General features: G+C 35.2%; 1 protein-coding gene across 3 annotated transcripts in view; it reads left to right on the top strand.

The window, feature by feature from the left end:
• Positions 1 to 5,054: 5,054 nt before the first annotated feature.
• LOC138698253 (general transcription factor II-I repeat domain-containing protein 2A-like) overlaps positions 5,055 to 19,416 on the top strand; it is a 109,033-nt gene continuing 94,671 nt past the window's right edge. The window contains exon 1 of one of the 3 annotated variants that reach the window (XM_069824047.1): positions 5,055 to 5,240. In XM_069824047.1, the coding sequence (XP_069680148.1) occupies positions 5,205 to 5,240 (36 nt within the window). In that variant the 5' untranslated portion in view covers positions 5,055 to 5,204. The remainder of the gene's footprint in view (positions 5,241 to 19,416) is intronic. The other 2 variants (XM_069824045.1, XR_011331794.1) reach the window with 2 other exon arrangements.

The following is a 19,416-nucleotide window of genomic DNA, read 5'->3' on the forward strand; positions in this document are numbered from 1 at the left end:
TGTTTTAAACAAATTACACTTCCTCACTATGAGTGAAAACGTCCAGAGATAATTATTTGTTCTCATGGTAATCACAGCATGTTGCCTTTGTTACAAGACTTGATATTGCTATATCTTCTCTCCATAACATAAATTCTGCTCTTCTTTTGTTAGTTTATTTGTCATTAACAGACCCTTGACAGGTATCAGTATCTGAACAAAAGGCAGCATATGCATTGACTTTATGACAAGGTTTTACAGATAACACTCCATTACAATCAGACAGAAATCAACGCAGCCTTATTTTATATGAAAGACTGAAAAGAATACCTAACGTAGACTACTGGAGAACCTTCTCAGATACTCGTACAAGTTTAGAGATCCAACAAGGTTTCATACAGAAAGTTAAATATCTAAAAAAAAAAAAAAAAAAAAAAACCAATATAGCCTACCATTAGACAAATATAGTATGGAAAGGTTACAACTTCCATCTTATCCTGTCAATAGATTAAAAATCCAAATTACAATATAACACTATCAACACAAGATTCCAGAAACTGAATGGGTACACATCTACACCGATGGTTCTAAAATCAGCAATAACTTTAATAATACGACTGGTGCTGGAATATATAATAAATTATTTTGCTTTTATATATTTCTAGGTCAAAATTCAACTCACTTTGATGAGAACTTGAGGCAGTCAATTCTACATAAAAACAACTTTTCTATCACAGTAACCTCTTTAATAAAGCTGTTATATTTAGCGATTTGAAATAAGTTATACAAGCCATTAATGCAAACACCTATGCAACAAAAAGAATTACTGAAATTCACCAAAGTATCAAACACTATCTCTTCACAATAAATAGTTTTGCAATGGATTCCTTCACACTGTGGAATTCTTGTTAATGAGATAGCAGATTTCTTAACAAAAATTAAAAAAAGGCACAATGATCCAACAAATTAAAAATTCATGTTTATCGTTTCAATTTTCCAAAGTAATAATTAAGAAAATCATCCAACAAGAAATACACAAAAAAATTAGTACATGAGAGTATAAATAAGCAATGGAATATTTTATTAAACAATAACAATTTAATTCCAGAATGCCCACGAATGAAAGCTGTCGTCGCACTTTTTCAATTATATATGTGATATGATTTTTTGGCTGCTTATCTATATAAAATAAATATTTTTCATACTCCTAATTATTTATTTTGTAAAGAAGAAAATACTATAACAGATATGACACACCTCAAGAATTGTACAAATTTAACAGTAGGCTACACATCTGTCATAATACTGGGAAGCAAGAAGGCAAATGGAAGAACTCCAATACAGAGAGCATTAGCAACCAAACAACATTGACTTTTGAGACTGTTATAGTATTAAAGATTATACCTGTACAATAAAAAAAGTAATAAGCCAACAGCAAGTTTACACTATCTAAAATACTCGTAGGCCTATATCAATATTCCATATATAGCCTAAGTGAATTACCCAAACTTTTCAGAAATATAATGCAAAGCAGAGTTTTTCTCGAGAACCTCTCATTTCTAAAAAACAATTTTCTTCCCCAGTAAAGACTGGTGCACACTTTAAAAAAATCTACAATTCTGAATATACAGCAAATTGTTCTTTATAATATTATACATATCTAAATTTTTGAAGTAATTTGACACTTAGGTAACTAAATTACCAGCATACTGATACCAAGAAGCCATATTGTGAAATTCTCCCATGTATATTGAATAAAATAAAGGAAGAATCAAGGCTCTGGCGTTCATTCTTTACTTTTTATATCTACATTTGTTCCACTCTGCACTCATCAATATCAGTTACTGAGTGAGAACACATGAACTTCAACAGGCTGTAACACACTCATACAACAATGGAAAAATCTAAAATTCTGCCAGATTTCTGTACTGGTACACATAAAACTCATGACCAAATATCATAACAATCGCTATCAGTGGGTGACATGTTTTGGTTGCACTGACACGGAATGACTCTAGCGCTTTGTCTAAAAAATAAGTGTTTCAGAAATTGCTAAATATAAAGTTAAAATTAATATTTATAATTAAAAGCAAAAATTAATGTTCAATGTTATTACACTGATGCTATTGAGTGACTTACCTTATTGAAAATGTTGGTTAATTATAGCTTGACGAAATGCTCTCCCAGGCACAGCATCATTGCGCTGCATCAACTCTCCTTGGGGAACAGGTTCATCATCATCAATGTCAGGGCCTCTTAAACCTCGTAACTCCTCTAGCAGTCGCACCATCTGTGGATCTTCAGGCGGTTCTTCATTGCTGGTGCTTCTGGCAATGTTATGCAGTACTGCAGTAGCCGTTATTACAGTCATGGCTTTCTGCAGACCACATTTCAAACCCACTGACAATATTGGAAACCTTCTTTTCCAAATACCATACTGCTTTTCTACAGTGTTCCTTGTTTTAATGTGTGCTCTATTATATCGCTGTTCGGCTGGAGTTTGTGGATTTAACAGTGGAGTTAATAAATATGGCTTGCAGGCATAACCTCCATCTCCTAATAAATACCCATGCGGTATTTCACCATTTTCAAATTGTGCTCTACGAGCACAGTTACGAAATATGGTGCTATCATGCACAGATCCTGCCCATCTTGCCACAATATCGCTTATAAATAGATTGTGATCACTGATTGTCTGACAATTCAAAGAGAAATAACCTTTCCTGTTACGGAAGTGTTCTGCGTTGTCTCCCCCAGGAGATTGAATTCTAATATGTGTACAATCTATTGTTCCTATCACACCCGGAAATCCATCTATTTGATGAAATCCATCCATTACATTTTGTAGATCGGCCCTTGCTGGAAAAACAATGAAGCGTGGAAAGAACGATGCAATGATTTCCGACACTTCACTGGTGATACGCTGCACTGTTGTTCGATGTATATTAGCAGTGTCCCCGATAACAATATTAAAGGCACCTGTGGCATACGATCGTAAAGTTGCCAAAACTCTGTTCATAGGAGAAAAGGGATTATTTCTGTTGATAGGGAACTCTAACCTATCGTTCATTTGGTCCACTAACCATCACACTGTTTCTTTACTCAGTCGAAATCTCTCTTCAAATTTTCTGTCTCCCAGATCTTCGAAAGGATCTCCTCTTTCTACAATAACACCAATTCTATTATTTCCTCAGTGATTTGCGTGTTCAAGATACATCATTTCATCTTCGATTCCATCAAGTACGTCAAATCGTGCCGCCATTTTGGTTTTCTCGACTTAACCATGTTCAAGTCAAGATAATCAGTCCCACACCCATGATCAAATTTGATCATCATCAACTCGCTTGTTTAACTTTGATCGAGATTGATACTCCGCGAATTGGCGTTGAAGACGGTCAAGTGCCGACTTAACTATGGTCAAATTTTAATCGAGAATGGTGCACACGGGCATAAGTATATGATTATGTCTCGTGACCAGAATATTGTACGAAATGGAAATATAAAAATTGGAATCTTCATCTTATGATGTGACGTATACACGTCCGTTGATGTGACATATTAATGAATTTAAATACTATTATAGTCACAATCATGCCATAGTATGATTGTGACTATAATAGTATTTAAATTAAAAAATTGGAAATTTATCCTTTGAAGAAGTGGAAAAATTCAAATACCTGGGAGCAACAGTAACAAATATAAATGATACTCGGGAGGAAATTAAACACAGAATAAATACATGGGAAATATCTGTTATTATTCGGTTGAGAAGCTTTTGTCATCCAGTCTGCTGTCAAAAAATCTGAAAGTTAGAATTTATAAAACAGTTATATTACCGGTTGTTCTTTATGGTTGTGAAACTTGGACTCTTAGTTTGAGAGAGATACAGAGGTTAAGGGTGTTTGAGAATAAGGTGCTTAGGAAAATATTTGGGGCTAAGAGGGATGAAGTTACAGGAGAATGGAGAAAGTTACACAACACAGAACTGCATGCATTGTATTCTTCACCTGACATAATTAGGAACATTAAAATAAGGCGTTTGAGACGGGCAGGGCATGTAGCACGTATGGGCGAATCCAGAAATGCGTATAGAGTGTTAATTGGGAGGCTGGAGGGAAAAAGACCTTTGAGAGGCCGAGACGTAGATGGGAAGATAATATCAATATTAAAATGGATTTGAGGGAGATGGATATGATGACAGGGAATGGATTAATCTTGCACAGGATAGGTACCGATGGCGGGCTTATGTGAGGGCGCCAATGAACCTCAGGGTTCCTTAAAAGCCAGTAAGTAAGTAAGTAAATAAGTAAGTAAGTAAGTATTAATAATTATTAGCTGGCCATTGATGGAGAATATGTTTATAGTGTCTTAGCATGGTGTTAATATACCGCAAAAAATGTTATCGGATAATATCTTATTGTTATTAAACTCTCTTAGGATTGTATGCGTTATTTCTATTGAAATCGATTCATTTTTAATTGTGCTTATTTACTGCACTCTTTAACAGTAACCTACGAAAAATGACTTACGTCGTCATAATAAACTGAACAGCTGATCTAAGTCGATTCAAGGACTTTGAAACATGTTTCTGAGACAGATGAGAAGTTGGAACACTTGGAATAGTTGGCACCGACGTTGTAAACATATTCTTATGAAACTGTTTCTTTGAAACTGTTATTTTGAAACAGTTACAGTCGAAACTGTTTCTTAAAAAGAACAGTTTATTCCATCTTTACTTCATAGTTCATTTAGGCGTTTTAGGTCCTATAGAATTTTAATAGGGGGATCCTGTGAAACGTAAAGATATCTAAATAACATAATCTATGACAGGCATGCCCATCCGGGGCGTTTCTAGCCTTCAAACGAGGTGTAACAGTGACGTAGAATATCAGAATACCATGCAGGCACACGCATAAAAGATATTCTACATCACTGTCGTACCTCGTTTGAAGGCTAGGACGTAGGAAACAAAATAGGTACGGAGCTAGAAATCCGTTTCTTCGTGGCTGATGAGAAGAGTCTGGTTATACTGTAATTGAGCAAAACTGACCTACACGCTATCGTTCCCTAGTGGAGTAGGGCCTGCGCATGAGGCTTAGTGCGTCTTCGGCTGTTAGTCACACTATGCAGGGAGGCAGGCGGCCGAACGTATGAAATCAAGCAAACTTTGTCAATAGGAACCGAGCCGCAACGCGTGAAGATTGCGACGCACAGGCGCAGACGTGATGCAGATCAGACAATGGAGTGAACGCAGCATGCAGGTACGTGACTTGTAACATTATTCGTCCGCCAGAAATGATCAAATGCAGAGCTGCACTCTGGAACCATAACAAAATCAAGGCGTGGGTGGATGTTATTGCGTCTTCTTCAGTCGGTTGCACCAACGTCAGTCACATTTCGTTTAACAAGTACTAGGTCTGAAGTAACAAGTGTTTAACGACTTATGAAAATCAATGGAACGGTAATTTTACTTTGGATGTTTTGTGCGTGGTGGATTTGAGTCGTGCTTAGCGCATGCATGTTTGTTCGTTGTCACTGTGCTGTGATGTGTTGGTTTAACGGCCAGTGCTGAATTGAGACTTTTTCCCCGGGAGAGGGCAATATAATATACCGGAGGGAAGGTGAAACCGACAACAACAAAAAAATCAGATCTTACGTAACAACAGAGGCAATCTGTGTAAAAGGGAACATAATAGAAAAATGTGGCCAATTAAAGAAAAACCTTTATTTGTTTATATTTTGTTTTAACTATTACTAAATGTTAACGTAAGCGTTAACTTAAAAACATCATTTTTACGTACACCACGGTGAATATGAACTATCCTATGTAAAATTGTCACATAAAACCGGTGTTGTGTCCTTTTTACGTAAACCGCATAAATTTAGTAGGCCTACAAATAGTTACTGTTCGCCTGTTAACGAATGCGTGTTCCAGCTTTTCTTTTTCTTTATTTTTTGGAAGTTATTTTAAGACACTGTATCAACATCTTAGGTTATTTAGCGTCTGAATGAGATGAGAGTGATAATGCCGGTGAAATGAGTCCGGGATCCAGCACCGAAGGAAAAAACCTCAACCAGGTAACTTTCCCGACCGGGATTTGAACCCGGGCCACCTGGTTTCACGGCCAGACGCACTAACCGTTACTCCGCAAGTGTGAACTCCAGCTTTTCCAACGTTTTTAAAGGCACTGATATGAATATCACACCTGTTTTTTTTAAGCTTCAAGGTCATTTGTATATGTATTTCACACAGTTTACAAAATTCACCAACCCTGCTTCGTCCAGCTTTTCTAAAGTTTTTAAAGCACACTGATATGAATACCACATCTGTTTTTAAAAGCTTCGAGGCCATTTTTAAATGCATTTCGCACAGTTTACAAAATGCACCAACCCTGCTTCTTCCAGCTTTTCTAAAGTTTTTAAAGCACACTGATATGAATACCACATCTGTTTTTAAAAGCTTCGAGGCCATTTTTAAACGCATTTCACACAGTTTACAAAATGCACTAACCCTGTGTCTTCCAGCTTTTCTAAAGTTTTTAAAGGGCACTGATATGAATATCACACCTGTTTTTTAAAAGCTTCAAGGTCATTTTAAATGTATTTCACACAGTTTACAAAATGCACTAACCCTGTGTCTTCCAGCTTTTCTAAAGTTTTTAAAGGGCATTGATATGAATACCACACCTGTTTTTTTATCTTCAAGGTCATTTTTAAATGCATACAGAAAACCATAGAAGCAGACTATGACTCGGAGAAATAGGGAGACAGGTACAGAAACGACTGAGAAACGGATAGGCAGAGAGATCAAGACAGATAAGATACAGAGAGATACAGACAGTCTGAGATAGATTACCCACACAAACAATGGCAAACATAAATATTGAAAATCAGATACAAGCAACAGATAAACATAAATATGGACAGAAAAATAGACAAATATATGCAGAGAAAGAGATCTATATATATTTATATATATTATATATAAACAAAGAAACAAGAGACAGGCAAACGTACATTATGCAAAGGACGCAAGGTGAAATACAAACAACTATTCAGATACGAAGTCACAGAAACAAAACAGTGCAAGAAGAGATCTCTTCTCTTATTATCTATAATAAAACTCATAGATACACAGTAGTTACTCACAGACAAAGAAACAGAAACAAACAAAGACAGAAAGACAAACAAACAGACGGGTAAACACAGACGGTAAGACGGGTTGACAGACACGAACACGAACAGGGAGACAGGTCGACATACAAAAACATTCACAACCTGTGGTCCAGAGAAGACTGGTATTCTTCTGGTACCGCTGATAAGGAGCAGCGCTCGGACGTGTGTTTGATTCCCGCTTGAGCTGATTATCTGGTTGGTTTTTCTTCCGAGGTTTTCCCAATAAGATAAATGTCAAGTAATCTAATGTACGGTATATCAAATGTCAGATAGTTTGCTATATGTCGGTTCCATCTTGACAAATACCATCTCGCTATCACCAATTCCATCAACACTAAATAACCCAGTAATTTATAAAATGTCGTTAAGTAAAGAAAAAAAAAAAAAGAATGTAATGTTGATCCACCGCCTTTGGTGCACTCTGGACCGTCTCTGACGAACTAAGTTGTCTACCCTTCTCGGCACTATAACAGCGATATCTATAACACGTTCGTAGTGTCGGGTGAATAGCTGTAAGTTGGGGGCTCTGTTATTGTGAATAATAATATAATACAATATACTGTATACTATAATATACAATATAATATAATATAATATGAGCATCTTCTGTGGACCCCTGGATAAAGAACTAAGGAAGAGACTAGTGAAGTGCTTAGTGTGGAGTGTACCATTGTGTGAAGCAGAAACATGGACATTACGACGAAGTGAAGAGAAACGACTAGAATCATTTGAAATGTGGATATGGAGAAGGATGGAACGTGTGAAATGGACAGACAGAATAAGAAACGAAGCTGTGTTGGAAAGAGTGGATGAAGAAAGAATGATGCTGAAACTGATCAGAAAGAGGAAAAGAATTTGGCTGGGTCACTGGTTGAGAAGAAACTGCCTTCTGAAGGATGTAATGAAAGGAATGGTGAATGGGAGAAGAGTTCGGGGCAGAAGAAGATATCAGTTGATAGACGACATTAAGATATATGGCTCATTTGAGGAGACAAAGAGGAAGGCAGAAAATAGGAAAGACTGGAGAATGCTGGATTTGCAGTGAAAGAAATGCCTTGGGCAGAACACAATGAATGAATATAATGTAATATAATATAACGTAACGTAACAATAGGCCTAATAATAATAATAATAATAATAATAATAATAATAATAATAATAATAATAATAATAATAATAACAGTATTAAAGACCTGCAAATAGAATCAATTTTACAATGTTATGTAAATAATGAAACATAAATTTCGAACGCCGCGTTAGAAGAATTAATTGAGAAAGAAGAAATCCCCAAACAAATAAATTTACAGTATGTACTTAATGGAAAATCTGTTGGTCGTAGGCTTATATATATCCAAAACTTAATTCTAAGGAAATACAATGCGGCATGGTGATTAGTAATCACTAATTACTGTTGCTAGCTGAGATATTATCAGCAGAAATGATGATGTGGAAGTAAAGGGAATTCATTCCCCTCCTCTTCTCTTCCTATAAACCGCACCCTGACCTTGATGTATCCGAAGCTACGTGCACTTGGTTGTATTCCCAGAGGACTGGGAGTGGGGGAGGAAAACATTTCGCTCTCTCACTCTCTTTCTCACCTCCTTTCTCTTTCTGTGCCCACTATCGAAAAATCGTACTACTATTTACAATTCCCTTTAACATTTTTGGTCATCGTAGTTCCGTACATTAGTGCAAAAGAAATAAGCTATACAGATACAGTTAAAGACAAACAAACACAGTGACAGTGATCTGTACGTAATATTCACCTCAATGTACTGCATAAACTTATAAAAAGCGAGTAAAGACTGAACATTTGTAGTCCTAGCGAGTAAAAAAGTAGGCTGCACGCAGTGAAACCTTTCCGAAAGACCACTGGTATAGTGAGGATCACGTGCCCTAATTCCTAAAAGGCTAATTTGGCCGTATCTTCAGTGTTGCCAACTAATACTAGATGTCACCAAAAGATGGTAAAATCACAATGCCATGTACATATAATAGCAATAATAATAATAATAATAATAATAATAATAATAATAATAATAATAATAATATAGTATACTATTAACAATAAATATGTCTTGCTTATTTACCACATCTCATCTTTTTGTTGCGGAGGTGTTTTCTAAATGGTTCAATAATTTGTGAAAGAGTATATTTTCCTTCTGCACCTCTCGCACATTGTGTTGGTAGTTAGTAGATGATAGATGATAGATGAATTTAATGTCATTCAGCGATTTACAGCCATAGACAACGTCAGAGTAGATATATATATATATATATATATATATATATATAATACATGGCTACTAGCCTACAATATGAATAAATGTAAAAATAAAATCAAAAATAAATATACAATCACCAGATAATCACAAAAACAGGTTAAAAGTTTTAAAAGAAATAGTATAAAATCAGGTTCAAATGTACAGATTTGTCACTTACATGAGGTTAAAACAAACAGTATCTAAAACGTAATATTACTAAAATCATTGACACTGTAGATTGAATTTGCTAGCAATGTCCTTCTCACCATCCTTCTGAAAGTAAAATATGACGTGTTTCTTATATGCAATGGTAAAGAGTTATAAAGTTTATAAGATATGGAAATAAAACTATTGCTTGTAATACTATATTTGTACTTGGTGAAGTATATATCAAGTCTGGAACGGGTAGAATAATTATGAATGGATGAACAAGTAGGAAGATTATGCACATTACGCTTAACATACAGAAGGCAATCGAGAATAAACATTGACGGCAACGTAAGTGTTCCTAGTTGTGCAAAAAGTGGTTTACAATGAGTTCTAGAAGAGACACCACAAATAATTCTAACTGCTCTCTTTTGAAGAATAAACAACTTAGAAACCGAAGTGTGGTTACTGGTTACCCCACAAAAGCGCCCCGCAACTTAAGTGACTGTAGATTACTTTATGATCTAATATTAAAATGTATTTTGTCTTACAACATGAAATTCATTGCTTTGATTAACAGTTTACGATTCACAAGACCTAACCTAAAAATGTATTTTGTTGATCACGTGAAATGATTAGTACGAATTCCGAAAACGAATGCCACTTTGAAATGTATGTTTAAGAATATTTACTCCATTATTACTAGTATAATAAAAGTCTAAACACGAAAGAAATTAATTAAAATATGGAAGTATGTTATATTTATTTACACTTAGTCTACCTGACTATAATCTTGAATTGTAACCATAACACAAAGCAACACATACAATAACTATTATGTATGAATATTAATACTGATATTAATTAATTATTCGTATGTTTAAATTTCACTAGCTTCCAGTAATCGGCTCAGAAATCTAGAACAATTTGAATTTTCAGAATTTAAACTACCGACAACGTGTGTCACTGCTGCCAACATAACAGTTATAAAATCATTAGGCCTACCAGTTGTAGTATTTCTCAGTACCTACCGAAATTCGAAACAAAGTTGGCAAAACAAAATTCAACCTGCAAATTAGAAAATCACCATAATCCACTAGCTTATGTAGTAATGGGGGAAAAATGGTTAGGTTTCACCCTTGGGGTATGAAGTAAGCTGATCCAGACTATATTAAGAGACCGTTTTTTCTTAGAACCGTGTAAATCTCCATAAAACAAATGTATTTTTTTTACCGCTGTTGAAGGTCCACACCTATCCCTGATCACCAACCAGCCATTCAATACCCGTTTTCTTAATTTTACCCCTTTTAAGAGACAGTTTCAAAATTAAAGTATAGTATTATAATTTTACAAGCAGTAGTTGAATGCAATAAATAAATTCTGAGAACAGAATAAGAGTACTCTACTGCATTTTCCAAGGTTAAAATGAAATTTGACAACGTTATTAACTACTCGCGCTGAATATCCGAAAGTTATTAGGCCTACGAGCATGTTCAGTAAAATGAGAAGATTGTATTTTTTATATCGTTATTTTTATATGGCTTCTTTCTGTTTGATATTATCTATATTGTCTGTAAAACAAAAGTACTAATACCAATTTCTTAATATTGCTGTTGTGTTTTAAATGTTAATAACATAATAGAGAGTTAAGAAGGAATATTCACATAAATTTCATAGCAGTACAACTATACTGTACTAAATGGATGAAACACATCATTCATAAAGAAAGTGATATCCCAAAAAAAGAGATTGAGTATGACATGGTAAGTTGGAATTAATATTGATGATATCTTTAGCCTTATAAAAGTAATCAATAAACTAATGAAAACAATATTACAGTACAAAGCAAAGTTACCTAGGTACTGTAACTGTTTTAATTGTAACTAATATTCCATAACAAAACTCTTATCGCATTATGCTTTTAAGGTGATATTGGTGACCAACTTCTTATCACCATAATATTTAAATTATTTTCTCGAAATGTGCTGAAGCTATAGAGCTGACATTTTTACAACACATGGGCACGTATCTTTTGCTTATGATGTAACAGTACCGGTAGTTGCTTTGTTAATTCATTTCCTTACAAACAATTTCCATGCGAATATTTTCAAAATTTTCAATACACTATCTTCAGTAATACGTACATATATACGGTATATTAGATTTACGAAAACATTCTGTAAGGCTACTAAATAAACAGGCCTATACCTGAAAAATTTCACTTTTCTATACGAAAAGTTGAGAAAATATTTCTTTTGAATAAAAAAATCAAACTTGTGAAAAATAAGCATTAAAATTAAAACTTACATTCTTATAATGCACTTATACTTCTCAGGCAAATCTAAAAATTAACATGGATACAGTTTTAATAAGTTTTCTTCCCTTTATCTATTGAATCAGTGCTGGCCATCCCTGAATATAGCTCGACCAAGCGGCATATACTATCTCTTTCGTCTGTCTCTTTCCTTTCCGCTGTAAAGCGCTCAGGCTCTCCTGAGATCTAAAGCGCGCGCTTGCTCCTATGGGCATCAATTGACATGACTGGAGTAGCCTATCGAGTCAAAGTGATTCACGAAAGTAACAGTGGTTTATCTGCAAGAAAATTAGCACAAAAATTTGAATGTTGGTTTAATTCAGTTTTAAAATCGAAGGAAAATATTATAACTGAGTGGAATTCATTTGGAAGACTGTGCGACTGGAATACATATTAAATGGACTTTTTAATATGTTGAAGGATAGTTTAGAGCAGTGATTTCCCACCTGAATACAATTTCAACCTGAAAACACGAATACAAAGATATCAAGTTTTCCTGAGAAAAATGAAATTAGTTTCTTAGCCTTGACGTAAGGTTGTTATGGGAAATTGATGTTACCTTGTAGCTCTCATTTTTGATACGTCTGGTTCAAATTGTAGATACTCTTAAATATCAAATTTAGCTCATCATTAAATTTACATCTACATCAACTCTTCACGGAGACCAACAGAAAATGTACACTGGACAGAAGTATGTTGATGTAAATGAAGTTTAGGTTTTGTGTTACAGATCGGAAAACATGGGGATACATGGGTGAATGCAGATAATATTCCAATAAGGTCGTTGTGGTAAACATGATTTTTAAGCTCGAGTCAGAAGATAATAGCTAACAGCTTCTCTTCTACTTTGACGAAAGACTCTATTTTTGTCAGACAGAGGGGTTTTCATCCTATTGTTTTTTCAGTTGCAGAAAGGAAAATATTCCCTTAATTTTAATGTTAAAAAATCAAGATGTTCTTCATACTGCCAACGATATCGGACAAGAGTTCATCACCATTTTAGCCGTTCACAGCAAAAGTGGTGTAAGTTAAAATTGGATAATGAGGTTTAAGGTAAAAATTCTGTAAAATACAGCGCAAAGTAGCAATATGTCCTTCTTGCTATCCACTGATTATTAATAGATTAAATAAATTGAATATTAATTGCTACTTTGCGCTGTATTTTACAGAATGTTTACTTTAACCCTCATTACCCATTTTTGACTTACACCACTTCTGCTCTGAACGGCTCATTTGTTGCTACGAAGTTACTTAGAATGGGAAATTAATCGAATTCTCAATTGACAACACAGCTAGACCAAAGTGTAATTTCTTTATCATTGCTTCAATTTTATCCTGAATGGTGAACACTTAACCTAAAGCTGGACTCTGATAATTGAATTCAGAGAATTTAAAAATATAAAGTAACAGAATAAGTAGGCTAGGCTTGCAAGCTAAGAGAGGTCCCTCAGGTGATCTCATTTCTGGTAAACTCTGTATCTCACAAGTCTGACACAAGCAAACAAATATTCCTTCAAGCTGAGAAAACCAAAGAACGTGATGAAGTTAAGTTTAATTCAAATGCCATTTCAAAAAATATATCTTGTTCGTGCGGACTCCTTTCGAATTACTCGCGGACCCCTGGGCCGCATAATTCAATTTGTGGTTTTCTAAAGCGGAAGGAATGAATTAAATGAGTAGAGGATAAAATTCAAAACAACTTCCGTACACATCTTATTATAATTAATACATTTTAAGTTCTTTTAAGCCACCGGCGTAGCTCGATCGGCTAAAGCCTTGGTTTTTCTGAACCGACGCATGCGACGTGCGCAGACGGTTCAACTATAAAACGTCTTTGGCACAGACCTCGCATCTCGCAGTTATAGAAACGACTCATTATCTCTCGTGTAGTCGGATTTGTGCAAAGCGGGCCTCGCACGTCGCATGCGTCGGTTCAGAAAAACTAAGGCTTTAGGCGCTTTCCTGCCGATCCGACGTTGCGTTAGGGCGCGGGTTCGATTCCCGCTTGGACTGATTACCTGGTTGGGTTTTTTCCGAGGTTTTCCCCAACCATAAGGCAAATGTCAGGTAATCTATGGCGAATCCTCGGCCTCATCTCGCTATCGCCAATTTCCTCGACGCTAAATAACCTCGTAGTTGATACAGCGTCGTTAAATAACCAAGTAAAAAAAGTATTTTATTTTAAAGCACCCGGGGTTCCCCGGTTTTCACGTTTGCTTCTTTCTTTAATTAAAGTGGTTTTCAGAAATTTCGGAAACTCAGCTATAGTCAACCAGAACGAATTGTCTTTACCAAGCTTTCCTCGTCCATAAAGGTGAATCTTTACATAGCATTTCTTAAATTAATTAATTAACTTCTTAGTCAAATGTCTACCAGGCTTAACTCAATTTTAAAACAGCTGTAGATCAGGTACCGAAAAGAAAATATTTCGTCAGGTTGCTTTACGTTTAACTGTTTTAAACTATTTACATTTATTTACTTTTGTTTATTTATTTAATCTGGTGCAATTAAGGCCATCATGCCATTTCTTTCATAACACCAGAAATAAAATAATAGAAAAAATCAAATTGTAAACAAAGCAAAACCAAACGAAAATATATACAGCTTACAGTCACACAAACTTTAAATGAGTTAGCATTGTCTTGAAGTTCAGCAAAACAAAAACACACCCCTCGGTCCGTAGCCTATACGCCCACTTAGCATTGACTGAATGTTCTACAGATCTTACATTTTATCTCAGTGACCGTTAAATTTCAAGCGGCTTATTTTATTCGTGGGCGTCAACGTATTAAAAAGCATTACAACCTTCATGCTGTCTCCTTTCCTCCCCACCGCAAATGTGACGTTACACAGAGGCAGAGCTAAAATAATTATAAGATCTGTACATTGATCTGAAGCTGTCCTGACATACATTTAAAGTAATTTTATGTATGTGCTTTCACTTGAACTTCAGAGACACCTGACGATAAATAGGGAATTCCCTTGTTCCCAGTCTGAACCCGTTGGGGTGTCATCGTGAGCCAAAATTTATCTCTCTATCGGTCGTACCAAAGAATCAATATATACGTACAGTATATAATATAATTTATATTGGAAGATTTTTCACTCCTTGACCGCTGTACTCCCGCGGGATCCCGCTTAGGCTATATCATATCCGGTTTTTTAAATATGACTTCAGAAACTGTATCTCACAAATTCAAACATATTAATTATATTATTCCTTATTATATTTACAAAATACAGATACAATATAAACTGGAGTTGTCCATCTCTGAAACTAAGTCATGGAATTGTCTGTTTTTGAAATCAAATGAAGCAATATTTAAAATGGAGTTTTCTGTTTTTGAAACCAAACGAAGCCATATTTAAAGTGAAATTGTCTACTTTTGAATCTAAGTCTCTTCTAACTCGGTTTCAAAGCAAATTTACGTAAAACAGCACTTATTCATCCACAAACCGATTATATAAACAATCAGCCATGTTGGATTCGAAATGCGTGATTGGAAAAAGTGGTACGAATGTGGGCTTCTCATTGGCTACTGAAGGAATTGTCTTAATTTGAAACCAAGTTTACATTTTGATTCTAAAGCGCACAATTAAGTGCTATTTTCGCTCTGTTCTGTCCGTTTTTTAATCTAAACAGTTCCAGAATAATTGCATTCAGTATACAAAATTCTGTGAGAAACAATCGATATCTTGAAATCGCAAAAATGAAGTTATCTGACTTTGATACTGTGCTCCTCACTTATTTGCATTTATTAGTAAGGAACATGCTGCAAAACATGCTTTGATTTCTTGTCTTTTATGAATGTAACACATTATCTATTGCTTAATAGTTTAATTCACCACGCAGTGGTAGACCAATGAGTTAATTTTGCACACCTTTTTGTTCACGCTACTGCCTGCAGAATAGATTCATTGCAACCAGTTAGTGCTTGATAGCACGTAGAGTCGTGTACGTGTTTCTGACCTTGGCATCCCTGCAATGGACGAACACCCATCCCGTGGACGTAAGATAAATTTCTTCCATTGCTCACACTAGTAATCGAACCTCAGACCACTTAATTGGGAAGCGCACACGCTATCCACTTAGGCACAGAGGCGGACCTACTCAATAACACGAGTATTTATTAAAGATTCCTACAGAAAGAGATTGGTCTAAGTCTCTCAAGTTTAAATTTAAAAATACATTATTTAACTTTGCTAAAGATGCTAAACTAATTAGGGATTGTAGACCTAGAAGGTCACTGTGCACAAGGTCAGTTTCAAACAACTCGTCGCCCCCTTCATAATCAAATCATTACATATTGTATTGTCCTATCTTATTTTTACACACAAGCGGTTATTCGAGGTTAGAATTTTAACTACTACAAGTCCAGCCGACCGAAGTTCGAGAAGTGGAAATTTATTTACTAAAAATATTATTACATACATGCTGGCATTAACGCTCTACGGACCGCATTCCCTACTTATAAATTTCATATAGGCTGTTTAAAATTTCAAGAGGAGTTTAAACGGAACGGATGATGAAACAGCTCAGTTCTTGAAAGTCATCTTCATTGATATCATCAACGTCATTATTAGGGACCGGATTTTTATGTAATATCAAGGTGTGAAATATGTACATATTTATGTAAGAAAAATAAGCTGAATATGTACCAAAATATGTAAAATCATGAAATTATTTAATATCAATATCTTTCAGGTAGCCTATAGGATAGGTAAGACTCTCAAATTGTGATTTCATAGAGCACCCGACTTTTTTACCGCACACTTGACACATTACTATTTTTTCATCTGTAGGGAAAGCTTCGTCCATCGCAATCCATGATTTTATTTTTCTCGTTAGGGTTGAAGCTACAGGGGCCGTCGCCCTGGATTGCACAGGCTGTATAGCGGTGGCCTTCTGTGCCCGAGGTTGCGGGTTCGATCCCAGCCCAAGTCGTTGGCATTTAACTGTGTTTAAATGCGACAGGCTCATGTCACTAGATTTACTGGCATGTAAAATAACTTCTGCGGGACCAAATTCCGGTACATCGGCGACGCTGATATAACCTCGGCAGTTGCGAGCGTCGTTAAATAAAACATAATTTAAAAATTTTACAGGGGCCATTTTAGTTAGTTAAAAGCAGTACATAAACTCACTTGCACTTTATACTGTAAGTACTAAAACTAGAGAACTGAGTGTAGTGAATGACACAACAGTATTGCAAGCACTGTTTCGCTTTACTGGATTAGGAGAAAATAAGAGGAGATGTGGTACACATGCATTTTAGCTGCTCCCTGTAAGAAACAAAGTACCTATTAAAACTTCAAAGTATAGGCATTTACATGTTGTTTGAAAAGTGACATTCCTATCTCATTCAGAAGGGTAGGATTATTCCAGCCGAGAACCATACTTTCTAATTACTCAGAAAATGCCACTTCCGTATAGGTCTACTAAATTTAAAGTAAAGAGGTCAAGCAATAACCTGAAAAGTTATTTATTTTAATTTTTCAACATCTTTCCAGTTTGTTCCTTTTGCTGCTTCTTTTCAAAAGTCGACTACTTTATTTGCGGCTCATGTCAAACTTGACACGGGTTTTCCCTGGGAGGATTAGGAAGAGGGTGGGTAAGTTGAAAATTGCATGCGAACGGTTTGTTAAGACGTGTGCAGAACAATTATAGTTCGAGACAAATCATGTCATCCTCGTCCCACTCTACCGCATGAAATCAACGCTACTCTCTGAGTAATTTTTACAATACAAGGTAGGCCTAGGTGTATGAGAAAGGCTGTCTTTTGTTCACTCATATTTACGTGGTCGGTATGGGGTGAATGCCTCTATTACTTCCTGGAACCAAGGACGTTATGTTTCGTCCCGAAATATATCCTTTCTTGGGTAGGTAAAAAGTTTTTTTTTTTTTAAATCTGTGTATTTCAAATTGTAAACTTCCCCAGCAGAACTTTTTTTTTCCCTTTTAGAGAAGTAAAAATTAATAAACCCCTAAATATGTAGATTATATAACACCAAACCATAATATGTAATGTGGGGTAAATATGTAAAAATATGTAGTATCAAATTTTAATATATTAATGGTAATTATAAGATTCGCAAAGATTTGTTATTTATACACGATTAGGTTGAAAGGAATATAATATGTAATTACATAAAAATCCGGTCCCTAGTCATCATAGCAATAGAATAGAGTCTTTGTAAGAAATTTGTTTGGCATATACTGTATATACCATCTTTTATCAACAGTAATTTCACTAGAGGTTTTGATTTATCTAGAGAAAATCAAAACTCGAGAGCGATTTGACTATGACACGATTAGAAGAAAGTATATAAAGATTGGAAGAAATAAAGTACTCTAATGCGATAAAATTTAGTTGACATACTGAAATTATATTTCCTTAATATTAGCTTCACCAAAACGTTTGAACGGAGCCGCCATTTTCAGTTGACTGTCTATGCTGTAAACAAATGACGATCGCAAAGAATGTATTATAGCAGTGGTCGTCAGCACTCGCTGAAATGTGCAATGGGTACGCGGTGCCGTCCCATGTGCACCGTCGTGCAGCAGGGAGAGATAGAGAGCATACCCGCTAGCACCTACGAGAGCACTATAGTGCACTGCGTTTTCCGCGGGTAGGAGAGGCTAGCCCCAGCGTGCTCTGTGCTGACGACCCCTGTATTATAGTACCGTAAAGAATTTGCAGTTTGAGATGTTGGCAAACAAAGAAACAAATGGTAGGGAGGTGATAAAAACAAAGAAAGTGTATAAAAATTAGAAGGATTAAAGTACTCTAATTCAGTGAAATATATATATTAATTGATTTACTGAAATTCTATTTCACTAATGTTACCTTCACCAAAATATTTGAACGGAGTCGCCATTTTCAGTCGACTATCTATGCGGGAAACAAATGACGATCGCAAAGCATGTTTTACAGTACCGTAAAGAATTTGCAGTTTGAAATGTTGGCAAACAAAGAAACAAATGCTAGGGTAGTGATAAAAACAAACAAATGCTAGGAAAGCGATAAAATTAAACAAATGCTAGGAAAATTATAAAATTATGCGATAGTATGACGTAGTAAAAGTGTAATAGTCATTTCAATACCGTATTAGTGTTGTGTTACTGAATAAGCCTTGAATTTTTTTTTTTAGAAACTTTGTGTTATTTATGGACAAAATAAAGTGGATTGTAAGTAGAACGAACATTTTTTAGTATAACCGAGGGATAAAGATATCGCAGAACCCACGAGTATTATCGAACACCTACGACTTACGAAATTTCTATTTGAAAGTTTCACAAGTTGGAACGTAGACTGTTACGAGTACAATACAGTTTTTAAACAGTGTTTTTTAAAAGATGTGGCTTTTTCAAACAGTGTATTTTAGAAGATGTGATTTTTTGCAAATACGTACTGTATATTAATGTTTTGTATATTTGGTGATTTATAGACAATGTACAGTGATAACAATAATAATATATTATAATGACTGATATAATAAGTGAACTCTTACGTTGTCCGTTTTCGCGTCGTAACG

The sequence above is a fragment of the Periplaneta americana genome, chromosome 4, assembly GCF_040183065.1.
Source record: "Periplaneta americana isolate PAMFEO1 chromosome 4, P.americana_PAMFEO1_priV1, whole genome shotgun sequence".
Lineage (NCBI taxonomy): Eukaryota > Metazoa > Arthropoda > Insecta > Blattodea > Blattidae > Periplaneta > Periplaneta americana.